This window comes from Sphaerodactylus townsendi, linkage group LG02 (genome assembly GCF_021028975.2).
Source record: "Sphaerodactylus townsendi isolate TG3544 linkage group LG02, MPM_Stown_v2.3, whole genome shotgun sequence".
Classification (NCBI taxonomy): Eukaryota; Metazoa; Chordata; class Lepidosauria; order Squamata; family Sphaerodactylidae; genus Sphaerodactylus; species Sphaerodactylus townsendi.
In genome coordinates, this window is record NC_059426.1 from 160374368 (window position 1) to 160388673 (window position 14306).

General features: G+C 45.3%; 1 protein-coding gene across 4 annotated transcripts in view; it reads left to right on the forward strand.

Moving 5' to 3' along the window:
- WDR25 (WD repeat domain 25) overlaps nt 1-13882 on the forward strand; it is a 126566-nt gene extending 112684 nt beyond the window's left edge. For all 4 annotated transcript variants that reach the window (XM_048486509.1, XM_048486508.1, XM_048486510.1 and 1 more), the window contains exons 5-7: nt 7006-7176; nt 11805-11945; nt 12359-13882. In XM_048486509.1, coding sequence (XP_048342466.1) covers nt 7006-7176; nt 11805-11945; nt 12359-12580 — 534 coding nt within the window. In that variant the 3' untranslated portion in view covers nt 12581-13882. The remainder of the gene's footprint in view (nt 1-7005; nt 7177-11804; nt 11946-12358) is intronic.
- The last annotated feature ends 424 nt before the right edge of the window (nt 13883-14306 follow it).

Genomic DNA, 14306 nt, shown 5'->3' on the forward strand with positions numbered 1-14306 from the left:
TAATGTTTTCTTTCCTTTTTTTAATAGAATTATCCAAGTGCAATTATTTTATTTTACTGAAGTATGGATGCATTTACCATGACTATACAAATATTGGTAACGCTTTTTAAAGAACGCTTGATTGCTTAGTGCACTATGTAAGATTCCCGGGACCAATTTAATTGTGCTTCATGCAAGAACCGATTTTATTCTAGCAAACCTGGTTTACATCCCTGCCCCTGGCCTCGCCGTAAGCTCACTTTTTTCCATCATTCGACAAAGACTAAGCTGTGAAAATTAAACTGTGGCTGTGCTAGTCTGTAAAGAAAATTCACTTTGCGTCTGTGAGACAATTCTTTATTTTAAAGAGAACGAGTTTTGTAGGCTAATACCAACTTTGTCAAATGTAGGTAAGGCCATCAAGGTGAAGGGGACTGGTGCAAAATTTACCAGACCCAATTTTTTTCTGGGCGTCATGAGAAGTCCACCTGCTCAAATTTTATTCCCATACTTTTAACCTTGTTATAATTTGAATAGAATAGAATAGAATAGAATCTTTATTGGCCAAGTGTGATTGGACACACAAGGAATTTGTCTCCGGTGCATATGCTCTCAGTGTACATAAAAGAAAAATACATTTGTCAAGAATCATAAGGTACAACACTTAATGATTGTCATATAGGTCTAGTAAGCATCAGGAAACAATCAATAGTAATGAAAACATAAAATGTAAAATCATGAAATAAAATGAATGAAATGTCAGCACAGGCTATAGTCATACAGTCATAAGTGGGAGGAGATAGATAATAGGAATAATGAAAAAAGTAGTGCAGTAATTATATAATAAATATATAATAAAATAGTTTGACATTATCGAAGGGAATTATTTGTTTACAAGTAGAGTGATGTAGCATTCGGGGGAAAAAACTGTTCTTAATGTCTGAGTTGTCTTGGTGTGCAGTGCTCTGTAGCGGCGTTAGAGGGTGAAGAGTTGGAAACAGTTTATGTCCAGGGATCACCGTAGGGGTCAGTAAATATTTTCACAGGCCCTTTTGACCCGTAAGCACATATACAGGTCCCTCAATGTGGAAGGCAGGTTAGCAAGCAAATTCGTTTTTTTTCTGCAGTTCTGATTATTCTCACAGAGAAGTCTGTGTGCGCATCTTGTTGAGTTGCAGAGACCAAACCACACAGTTATAGGAGGTGCAGATGACCAGACTCCAATGATTCCTCTCCTGTAGGAACTGTAATCAGCAGCTCCTTATGGGCAGTTTGAGCACTTCCTGAGTTGGCTTGAAGAAAGAACATTCTTTGTTGTGCTTTTTTGATGACATTTTTGATGTTAGGTGACCATAACATTTTAGGTCATGAGATATGATGGAGCCTAGAAATTTAAAGGTCTCTACTGTTGATACTGTGTTGTCTAATATTGTGAGAGGAGGTAGGATGGGAGGGTTTCTCCTGAAATCTACCACCATTTCTACGGTTTTAAGTGTGTTCAGTTCTAGATTGTTCCAGTGGCACCACGAGGCTAGTTGTTCAACCTCCCGTCTGTATGCGGTTTCATCATTGTCTCGAATGAGACCAATCACTGTTGTATCATCTGCAAATTTCAGTATTTGAGTTACCAGCCATCAGAAGGAGGGGGCAGGCATCGGACGGACAATGTTGTGCCATTGGTGCAACACTATAAATGGTGTCACCATGTCGATGTAATGTTCTAGGACTCCCCAAACTCTATGGTCACTGGTGGATGTGACATTGGATCGTTGGCATGATTCTTCCCTCCTTTTCCCCACCACCATTCTGCTGAGCAGTGATGGAAAAAGCAAGTAGATGGTGGGTGGTTTTCCACCACCGTGGGTGATCTGGTAATTCTACCTGTAATCTAAGAACTTCAGCAACATCCATACAGCCATTTAGAACCCATAGTTCTAAATAACCAACAACAGATGCACACCTTTGAAACTGAGCCCTTCGGGGATAGGGCGGTATACTAAATTTAATTAATTAATTAATTAATTAATAATAATAATAATATTTATAATAATAATAATAGTAGTAGTAGTAGTAGTAGTAGTAGTAGTAGTAGTAGTAATAGTAGTAGTAGTTCCTGATTTTAACCCTTTCCTTGAGTGGAAATAGTAACAAATACTCTCCTGAAGTACTTGCTCTGTTTTCCAGTTAAGTGAAGGGTTAAAATGGGTGATTATGGAGTTCTAGAGAAGTGGTTGATTCCATTAGGCTGTGATGAATCTCCTCCTTCCTTCCATAATGAGATTTTTTTTAAAATGGGGGTGAGGAGCAGAGATAGCCTTTTGAGGGTGGGGGTGGGCTATAGTGGCTGTGACAGTCCTGAATGCGGAGGAGCGAGTGCAGCATTTGTACTCCATATTCCACATTCTCTGTCCCCGTCATTGCAGAAATCTTGATTTTTTGCTCCAGAAAGAGCCAGAAGTTTCGCAGGGTTACCAGTCTCGGGCGTGGGAGCGGGGATGGAGAGCTCCTGTAATTGCAACTAATCTCCAGAGGTGTACCAGCATAAAATGGTGCCCAGGGCAAGACCTTATGTTTGCGGCCCCCCATGCCCCCCGCACCCCCACTCAGCACCATTTATGGGCTCTCCGAAGCTGGGCTCCCACCTCTATCGGAGGCTGCCCCTGCCTCATTTGACAGGCTTGCTGTGTCTGTACCTGCCAGAGGAACATGTGCAAGCTCCCGGCCCTTGATTGCAGCTTGGGGTGCGATTTTGCGCCCCCCACGTGATCAAATGGGTGGCGCCTGGGGACATGTGAACCCACATGTCCCTCTGATAGGTACACCCCTGCAAATCTCCAAACAACAGAGATCAGTTCCCCTGGGGGAAATGGCAGCTTTGGAGGATGGACTCTATGACAATCTGCCTTGCTGAGGCACCTCCCTTCCCCTCCCCAGATTCTGTTCTCCCCAGGTTCCACCGTCAGATCTCCAGAAGTTTCCCAGCACAGAGTTGGCAACCTCATATGGCACCTACTGAATAAAGAACGCCACCAGCAGCTGTGAAAGCGTGAAAGACCTGGATTTGCACCTGCTTGTGTTTTCCCAAGCAGATCAGCATTCCTCTCCTCTACGGCACAGGAATGATATTTGCAAGCCTGTTCAAGCCAGAGTATCAGGACTGTTTGTTGCCACAGATTCTGCATCTAACTTGTGCATACAACCAGAGGTGGGATCCAGCAGGTTCTCACAGGTTCCCGAGAGTAGGTTACTAATTGTTTGTGTGTGCCGAGAGGGTTGGTGATTTTGCCACGTGATTTTTGCCTTAGTTACGCCCCTCCTCTCAGCAGTGAAGCAGTCTAGCAGGAGGTGCACCGGCGTGCGTGGCAGCCTGCGCCTGCGTGCATTCGTTTCCCGCCCAAGGACCGGCGCGTCCTTGCCACAGCCCCGCCCAGGAATGCCCCGCCCCTGCCCCCGTCATGCCCTGCCCAGCCCCATTGGCGCTACGCCACAGTTTGAATCCCACCACCATGGGAACCTGTTACTAAAATTTTTGGATCCCACCACTGCATACAACACACATCCAGTTTATAATGGATAGGAATAAGAAGAGAACAGAAGGTAATAGCACACCTGCCAGCTAAAATAAAACAATTACAAAAGAGAAGAACCTATTCAACTATTGAGGAAACAAGCGCCAAAAAGTTCCATTAATTTCATTCAGCTCTGCAAGAGCATTTATGTCATGTCTTTAGATTAATGTGCCTCATTAGGAGGAGAAATCTTGATCTTTTGTTGCATTTTTTATACCCTGCCCTTTCATCCGTAAACTCAGGTTAGCATAGACAGCTGCCTTCCCTCATCCTCCCTGTTATCCCCACAACAACATTATGAAATAGTTTAGGCTGCAAGGTTGTGAGCAGCTGGTGGCGTAGCTGGGCCAGAGTGCGCCCAGTGCACACTCTGTGTTTTCCGCCCCCCCTCCTCCACGGTGCCCTGTCCCTCCCCCCTTACCTTAGTGCAGGCTGGAGAAGCGGCCTGTTTCCTTCAGGCTGAAAACTACCTGGTGGGAACTACACTTCCCATGAGACCCTGGGGCTCGCAAGGTCTCCTGGGAAGCGTAGTTTCCACCAGGCCGTTTCCAGCCTGAAGGGAGCAGGCCGCTTCTCCAGCCTCCTGTTTCACGAAGGCAAGTGTGTGTGGGTGGGGTGCCGCGGGGGGGGGGGAGAGGGTGCCGCGGGGGACGATCTCCCCTCCCCCCCGGTATCTCTGCCTCTGTGAGCAGCCCAATGCTACCGGTGAGCTACTATGGCTTTGGATGTTTTTTATTGTGGTCTAATCTTCATGGATCATGGCCTACAATTAGCAGTGCCGGCATCCAGCTCCATTGGTACATTTTGATTGTTCAGGCTGGAATTAATCATTATGGAAGACACAGGACTGCCACTGAAAAAAAGCAACCCTGCATCCTCTTTCCTTCTCCCAGTAATGTCTGGTAATGCCAGCTGTGGGAGAGCTTTCTCTGCCCCTGTTCCACATCCTCGGTTGCTGCTTGTAGAGTGGAAAAACTCACATGTGGTGTGACATCTCGCTCACATGTTTGGCGTTCTTCGCTCGGGGGAGCCCCCAACCTTTCTCAACCAGTGGGCACTTTGGGAATTCTGACACAGTATGGTGAGCACACAGGAGGTAGAGCCTATCATAAAATGGCTACTTCAGGAAGTGGAACCACACACAGAGGAAGCCCAGATGCAGGTAAGGGGTAATTTAAAAATTCCTGAGAAACTGGAGCGAGAATCCTAGAATCCTATCGTGGGAAGAGGCCATAAGGGCCATCAAGTCCAACCCGCTGCCATGCAGGAATACACACTCAAAGCACTCTTAACAGATGGCCATCCAGCCTGTTCAAAAATCCCCCAGGAAGCAGACTCCGCCACACTCGGAGGCAGTGTATTCCCCTGTTGCACAGCCCTTACTGTCAGAAAGTTCTTCTTAATGTTCAGTGAAATCTCTTTTCCTGCACCTTGAATCCATTACTCCTTGTCCTAGTCTCTGGAGCAGCAGAAAACAAGCTTGCTCTCTCTTCAACATGACATCCCTTCAAATATTTAAACATGACTACCGTGTCACCCTTTAACCTTCTCTTCTTCAGACTAAGTTCTCTTCTCTAGACTAAAGAGCATAAAACTAACATTAGTAGAAGCTACTGCTGAAGTGATATTTTAATCTGCCTAGCCAGTCGGAAGCTCTGCTGGCCAAAAGCCCCATGTGAACCCATCCAATTTCTGAAAACATCTGGAAAGCACCAGGAAAGGTGTTGGTGGACGCCATAGTGTCCATGGGCATCACCTTGGAGACCCCTGTCTTAGATGTTACTGAGGGGGAAAGGGGGCAATAAAAGAGTTTCTCCTTCTGGTGTTCTGCTACATGACCCTCTTAATGTTTTGTACCTGTGTTAGTTTTAACTCTATCATTTTTGGTTCTGTGCTACTGCTATTTACACCATATTTTCTCCTATGACCACTTCTCTGAAACTGGAGTTCTCATCAGAATCTTTCACGTGAAGATATCTTATAGCTGGTTGTTGTGGGTTTTCCGGGCTGTGTGGCCGCGGTCTGGTAGATCTTGGTCCTAACACTTCACCTGCATTTGTGGCTGGCATCTTCAGAGGTGTATCCCAGAGAGAAGTCTGTTATGCACTGTGTCCAGGTATGAATCCGGTTGAATGTGGCCATGAAAGCCTTCGACAATACATATCTTATAGTCCTTTCCCTTGAGTTCTTTGTACTCGTAAGTGTGGGTTTACATCTTGCTTTCCCCTTCAATAACCATATGCCTCAGATGCAATAACATTGGGCAGGCCGAAGAACGAGACTGATTTTTATTTTAAAATCCAGTTTGGGTTTTCTGCCTGGATACCAAGAAGGGGGGCCTGGCCCTCCAGAATCAGAGCAGATGTTCCTTACTCTTTAATAAGGTGCATGTTGGGGGAAGTTACCAAATTCACATGCAGTTGAAGGCTATCACAGGACACCAGCATGACAGTTCTGTAACACGGGCATTAAAATGGCGGCGTGAATGGGACAATTTTATACGGGTTCTAGAATGGATTGGCTTCTGTGTGCGTGTGTGGGTCCTCTTTGTAAAAATCTTTCCTGAACAAATTCCAACTATGTTCTTTTTGTTGCTGCTTGTACTTCTTTCTGAGGGGGAGCCAGAGGATCACCTTCCGTCCTCTGAAGCAGGCATGGTTTCTAAGCTGTCAAGAGAAAAGCAGACATATAAATATTTCAAGCAAATAAATAAAACTTGAGACTTCTGAGAGAATGTGTTGCTAGAGAATAGGAACTGCTAAAATATGAAACCGCAACTCTTGTCTAAAAGATGCTTGGTTACAAAACAAGTACTGTCGCAGATGTTTTGTTAAAAACAGACACATGCTTCTAAGCCTTCAGGATAAGTTGCAGCGCTTCTCTTGAAACAAATTTCATCTTAGGAAAGTAAGAGTAGTCATGCTGGATCAGATAATTTCTCAGTGCCCTTTTCAATAAGTCTACTCTAGCCAGTGCTGCAGCTGCATCTTGCGGCTATGAGTTCCACAAGTCAACTAGCCTTGAGACAGTAGCAGGCAAAACCCTTTAATTTAGTTGCCTCATACAAACCTGGTGGTATCATCAGGAGAGTCTCCCAACAAATCCTTGATATTTTGGTGCTGCTAGCCTAAAAACCGCACCCCTGCAGGCCAAAAACAAAAAAAACACTAAAAAATACCCCCAAAAAACCACAAACGGGGGTGGGCGGAGCTTCAGACATGTAATGAGGGGTTGAACTCGAGGAAACCCCCCCTTACCTACGTCCTTGACAGCAATGGTTGCCCATATTCCCCTTTCCCATTCAGGATTCTGCACTGGAGAGCGCGGATTCAGTGAGCTGCAGCTAAAGTGTCAACAGGAAGAGCCCACTGCACAGAGTCCTTGGATGGTTGCATCAGCCCGGTTGGTTGCTCCCTGTTATTATGTCTCAAATGTATTTCTTGTTTTGATGTCATAGGCAATTAAAGAGTATAAAGCTGCAGTACAGCAAACCTTGGATATCATGTTCCTCCCCGAAGGAAAAGAATTCTTTACCAGCACGGACGTGGTGAGCCAAGATTCAGCTGACCGTACCATCATGGCTTGGGACTTCCAAACGGGTGCAAAGATCTCCAATCAGATTTTCCACGTAAGATGATTATCTGCTGATTTTTGTTGTTGTTAAGATGTCTAGTTCCCCTGGTCATCAAAAATGAACATTCAATGGCTATTTCCTTGTAAGAACTGTGGAAAGAAACCTACATTTTGCCAGCTGCTGTACCACAAAGAACTATGTCTCCCCCAACCCCACCCCCGGAAAGGGCAGATCCATCTCGTCATTCTTTGCCAATCATGCAGTTTTGAGAAAATAGATTTTACAAGAGATTCAAACCCAGTGATCGCCTCCTCCGGGACTGAGTTCTCAATTAACTTATCTTTCAAGATCAAAGCTTCTTGAGAGCCAAGTATATCTAGCCACACCCCCTCCATCCTTGCGCTCCACTTCAGTCTAATGTATTGTGGGTAAATTTGTTCAAGTGAGGAAGTATTGCTTCTAACCAGATCCAGGGTAAGGAGAAGGGGTAGATGATCGCTCAGCAAGTAATTGTCTACAGCAAATGAATCAATGCAGCTTGCTGTGAGGGGTGAGATCAAAATATAGTTTATTACACTGGATCCCCTTGATGAGGCGAAGGTGTATTCTCCGGAGTTTGGAAACTGAATGAGCCCATTTAGCCAGAACAGGTTAACCTTTGCAGATCCATCTCAATTAGTAGTACATCTCATTGAATGCAAAGCATGTACTTGCAACTATATGTGCATAGATCGGGTTTTGTTTACTGATTGCCATAGGACAGAGGTGTCCAACTCTGGTGCTACCAATGTTCATGGACTACAATTCCCATCACCCTCTGCAGCATACCCAATCGGCCATGCCAGCAGGGGCTGATGGGAATTGTAGTCCGTGAACATTGGAAGCACCAGAGTTGGACACCCCTGCCATAGGAGATCAACGTGGTTTTTAGATGATTAAAAAATAATACAAGCTAAACTGTGCCATGCTCAGGAACTTCAGTGATGGGCAGGAAACAAGTGTACAGATAGGTAAATAAAAATAAATTTAAAAACTGCATGCTAAGATCAGCCTTAATTTCTTAAACTCGAGAGTGGATGCAGGTTTCAAATTGCCGGTTTTGCATCTTGACTTTGGGGTCATTGAATTGCTGTTAGCGTCTGGAAAGTGAACTTCAATAGTAGTTGTGACCATGAGCTGACTACTTGGGAACTTCCTTTGTGCAAACCACATTCCTTTTAATGGAGTGTGTAGCTGGAGCACTTCCTGATAGATTGTACAACAATCCTGCTGTTTTCCCATACTTTTTGCTAGCTGTTGGATGCTTTTGACATACAACTCTTGGTGCTGATCATAGCAGTTGACATGTTACGTGTGGAAGGGCCACAATAACGGGTTCTTGCCCCTTGATTGGGCAAAGAGTTTGTTAGATTTTGTTAATTATGGACCAGCCCAGTAACGTGTGTGTGAGTGCAGTTTATACAAACTTCCCAAGAAATAAACGTAAAAGGAAAAACTGACATTTATTCAAGTATCTTCAGTTCACAGCCTTGTTTCAGGTAAGAGGTAGATAGAAAGAAACCCTAATCCGAGAATTACTTTCCCTAGGACAAGTGGGCGCTTTAATACACCATCACATGTGTGCGGGTAGGAAGCTGCTTCTGTGGAAAAGCTCCACAGAGGCAGACAGCCACTGTCCACACGCTCAGGACAAAGGACAGAAGTGTGTGCAGCATGGAAAAGAAAGGAAGTTAGTGGGCAGTCTCCTGGCCCAGAGGAGGAGGGCAGACAAGAGAGGCAACAACATAGAGTGAGATACACAGCGCCCCCCAGTGTCCAGGCATGCAGAAGTCGCTCATTCCAACAGAGTTTACATATGGGTGAAATGTGAGCCAGTTCTTGGATTTCATACTCAGGCCTTTGGGGCCTTGCTTTCACAGAGGCTGATTATATACCAGCACTCTGCCCTGCAGCGAGGGTGCTGGTCCTGTGGGACAATGGCGTCAGTACAAGGATCTCTGCACTGCAGGAAGCACACAGTGTCTTGACTGTGAATTTCCTGCACCTTTTGCAGAAAAAGACATGTGTGCAAAATGCTGATCTGAGAAGATTTTAAAAACAAAGCAAGGCAGTTTCTGTGTGATTTCCATCAGTTTCAAACAAAGATGGCTGAGGAGGGCAGTTGGCAACTGTTTATCTCTGAAAGAAACGATCCTGGCCTGGCAGAGAGATGGAGTGGATGATACAATAGAACTTTTCCATGCCCAACTGCCATGATTATGCTTTTGTCCGGATTTGCAGATGTCCAATCCGGTGCGTGAATTGTGATAGTAGGTTAGTCATTTGTACTTCAAAAGCAGCGTGCTTTTGTGAATAAGAAACAGCAGAGTGCTCAATTTTGATGTATTCAGCAGCTTAAACAAGATGATTTCCTTGGGGGGGCAAAAGAGTGTTATTGAATTGGATAGTTTACTTCTCCCGAGCTAGCATGAAATTGAGGGTGATTTTTTTGGTAAACAATTACAAAAAATTGCCTTCAGTTACATAAATTTCCATTCCTAATCCTTCAGATGGGCGCTTGTGTGCACTCCCAATGTACTGAGAAGGCAGTTTTCACTTTGAACCCCTCCAAAACACCACTTACTGTGCCAAGGGAACTTGTGTTGTTTGTTTTCTTTCTTGTTGTTGTACAGCAGCTGACTTTTGTCTCTGAGTCTTTTGTTCTCTCTCAGCCAGAAGAAACGGCCCATTATGGATGCCACCTGTAGCAAATTTCCTCCCTGATAAAATAAGGTTTAACTTGTCCATCCATCCCTCATTTAGAAGGGTATTTCTTCCATTTCTTTTATTTCTATCTTTCTAAAAATGGAAAAAAGAAAAAGGGGGCATGCTTAAAAGTATTTTTTTCAGTAAGAAAGAAGAAAGAGACAGAGGACAGAAGAGGAGTGTACTAGCCACACCTTATCAATTAGGTTTTAACTAGCTCCTCAGCCTTGTTGTTGAATCAGGAAGTAATCGTAGCTGAATCAGGAACTAATTGTAGGAGTTTTCTTATTGTTGTGACTCATGACCGGTAGGTTGGATTTTTGCTTTTCCCTTTGATTTATTATTGGACTAGTATATACTGTTAACAATTCTGCTGCATTATCTGGCATGCTTACTACCTGACTACCCTGACCTGGATGGCCCAGGTAGTCCTATCTCATCAGAACTTGAAATCTAAACAGGGTTAGTCCCGGTTAGTACTTGGAGGGGAGACCGCTAAGGATATAGACCCTAGTTAGTACTTGGAGGGGAGATCACAAAGGGAGTTGGCCCTGGTTAGCACTTGGATGAGAGACCACTAAGGAAGTCAGCCCTGGTTAGCACTTGGATGGGAGATCACAAAGGAAGTCAGCCCTGGTTAGCACTTGGATGGGAGATCACAAAGGAAGTCAGCCCTGGTTAGCACTTGGATGGGAGGCCACTAAGGAAGTCAGCCCTGGTTAGCACTTGGATGGTAGACCATTAAGGAAGTCAGCCCTGGTTAGCACTTGGATGGGAGATCACAAAGGAAGTCAGCCCTGGTTAGCACTTGGATGGGAGGCCACTAAGGAAGTCAGCCCTGGTTAGCACTTGGATGGGAGGCCACTAAGGAAGTCAGCCCTGGTTAGCACTTGGATGGGAGGCCACTAAGGAAGTCAGCCCTGGTTAGCACTTGGATGAGAGACCACTAAGGAAGTCAGCCCTGGTTAGCACTTGGATGGGAGATCACAAAGGAAGTCAGCCCTGGTTAGCACTTGGATGGGAGATCACAAAGGAAGTCAGCCCTGGTTGGGGCACTCCCATGGGAGGCCACTCAAGGAAGTCAGCCCTGGTTAAGTGCACTTTGGATGGGAGTGGGGCCACCAATGAAGTCAGCCCCTGGTTAGCACTCCTGGATGGGGAGGCCACCAAGGAAGCTCAGCCCTGTTGGGGCACTTGGATAGTAGACCATTAAGGAAGTCAGCCCTGCTTAGCACTTGGATGAGAGACCACTCAAGGAAGCCGGGGCCCCCTGCTTAGCACTTGGATGGAGGCCACTAAGGGAAGCTGGAATCTCCTGATTGCACTGGATGGGAGATCACAAAGGACGTCAGCCCTGCTTAGCACTTGACATGAGAGGCCACTAAGGGAAGCCGGGGCCTGGCTGGGGCACTTCTGATGGGAGATCACAAAGGGAAGTCAGCCCTGGTTAGCACTTCTGATGCAGAGCCACTCAAGGAAGTCAGCCCTGATTAGCACTCCCTGGATGGGAGGGCCACTATGAAGGGTGCCAGCCCTCCTGGTTAGCACTTGGATGGGAGGCCACTAAGGAAGTCAGCCCTGGTTAGCACTTGGATGGGAGGCCACTAAGGAAGTCAGCCCTGGTTAGCACTTGGATGGGAGGCCACTAAGGAAGTCCAGGGTCGTTAATGCAATGGCAAATCACTTTTGTTCCTTTCTTGCCTTGAAAACCGCATAAGTTGTTGCCATGAGTTGCTTGCAACATGACAGCATGTTCCACCACCATTTCCTGATTCAATCTTGCCTTGCCTACCCTGAGGAACATCAGCTTATGACTGGGTCTTGCTGACCCCCCTCCTTGACCGTTACGTCTGACCTGAGGAGAGCACTGGGGATGCAACCCAATTTTGTTAAATATTTGTTAAACCTTTTTGACACTTTCTCCCAATGTCTTCCAGGAGCGTTATACCTGCCCCTGTCTCACTCATCACCCAAAAGATTCCATCTTCGTGGCTCAAACAAATGGAAACTACATGGCTTTGTTCTCAAGCCTCCGACCCTACCGGATCAATAAAAGGAAGAGATACGAAGGGCACAAGGTGGGTAATCTTTAGAAACTCTTACCATGTATAGCATACCCCTTTATAGTCTTTTTAGTGTGGCTACTTATGCTGTTGATTTATAACAGGGATAAAAATTAATAGACTTCAGCCCCGTTCTCTATATTTTTAGTCAGTTTAGAAAAAAAACTGAATGCGGGCTGAGCTTAAAATAACTGAGAACATTATTAATTGCTAATAGCCTTCTCGCATATACACTGAGTGCCACTGACAATGTAAATCCCTTAATGGGACTGTCTTAATAAACACCTGGGGAAGCAATTAGAGCATTATGGCGAAAATTGACATGTTTATTACACCATGAAATTTCAGGAGGTTATAGATCATATCACATTTCCTTAATTAAGCATCTTGATTGATCAAAACTCTCTTTCATCGCTTGACTCATACAGGTTGAGGGATTTGCCGTCGGCTGTGAGTTCTCTCCAGATGGAACGCTGCTTGTGACTGGGAGCTCCGAGGGCAAAGTGTTTTTCTATAGCTATCATACCTCTCGAATTGTGCGCATGTTGTCTGCGCATGGGTCAGCTTGTACGAGTGCCACTTTTAACCCAGTCCTCCCATCCCTACTTGCTACCTGTAGTTGGGATGGAGAGATCAAGATATGGCAGTGATGAAAGATGTAGAATACTGTGAATTCTCTGGCTTTCTAGCTTCCTACCTTTTTTATCTGTAAGGATTTGTTTTGAAATTCTGTGTTGTGAGACTGGGTGTGGCTTGTTTGGCAATAGAGTTTGGTTTCCTGGCTGCCTCATACCAGGTCCAGGACCTTTGCACCATAATTGTGGGGTTCCCCCATGTGCACAGAGATGTGACTTATTTACCACCTTCCTGCAGCTGTCTCCACCCAATTCCAGTTATTAACAATTAAGGGCAAGCTTTGTTTGGCTACTTGGCAGTCCCAAGGGCCGTCCAGTTGATGACTCACCTGCTGCAAGAAGACACAAGTTGTAGAACGGGAAGAGACAAAATGTCCCTTGAAAAGGCCTCTGGTAGCACATAAACCTGAGTTTAACTCAATCTGCACTATAGTTTTAATTCTTTTTACTTCTTTACTGCTAAGGGTCCTGCCACAGCTTTCATTGGGCATAATGGCCAATGCAACCATAGAAGTTTTATCCAGGACACAACACTACTGTCGGAACCCAGTGACATAGCACCAAGGGGGCGGGGATGTGTGTGCGAGCGATGCACAGTGCGCACGCCAAGGTGTGGGTGTTCCGGGGCGGGGCACAGGGCACATGCATCCCCGGGCCCAGTTCCCCCTCCCTCCGGCCCTGTCGGAACCCGATCTTAAAATCACTGTGCTGGATCCCATGGATCTTTTTTTGGCCAAATACAGCAGCAGCCACCAGTGTGAGGACCGTTTTGTTGATGTAAGAGTTTGAAGAGAGTTCCAGGTTAGCTGAAGAGTCTCCTGGGATCCAACCCACTCTGTTTCCCACTATTTAGGGGGAAAGCTCAAACCAAAGGGAGGGCTTCATGATTTAGATTTAAAAAGGCTTTCCTCACAGACGCTTAAAAGACACCTGATTTGTTTGTTTTTTTGTACACCAATCCATTTTTGACTGTCTCCGTACCAGAAATGGCAGAGTTCGGTTCCCATTTATTTTCAGGTATATTTACAACGTTTCATCTCTTTCCTAACTTTTTTTGGATTGTAGGGAATGAAGCTGTCAAGGTGCTGATGTTGTGGATGAAAACATTAAGTATGAATTCCATGCATAGTTTGTATGGACAGAGCTAGTAATGATCTGCCATAGATGACCGTTGGGAACTGCACCATTCCTCTCTTGTGCTAGAGAAAATGATTTTTTAAAAAAATATTCCATGTATGTGAAAGGTGTTCGCATTCACATATTTAAAGTGTATAAAGAAAATAATCCTGTAAAGTTCAATAAATGCTGGTTTCCCTGTCTGCGTCTTCAGATTCCCTTGTCAAGGGTTAATTGCTATGCCTTTATATGTTTTGATTTTTATTTAATTTTATTTTTACTGCAGTAAAGGTAAGGTTTCCCCTACACTCGTGTCCGACCCTGGGGTACCACTGCAAGCAGTGATTTCATAGGCAAGCCGTTTTTGTGGGGTAGTTTGCCATTGCTTTCCCCGGCTATTCTTTACCCGCTAGCTACGTGCTAGGTACTCATTTACCGACCAAGGAATGGATGGATGGCTGAGTTGACCATGAGTCAGCTGCCAGGATATCTGACCCACAGGGGGCTTGAACTCCTGACCGTGTGAGTGGCAGTGCAAGCACTTAACAGTACCCTAGCACAAATCACCAAAAAGCCTCCCAGGCAGTTTAAACCATATAATAAATTTACTGCACTAAAAAAGCAC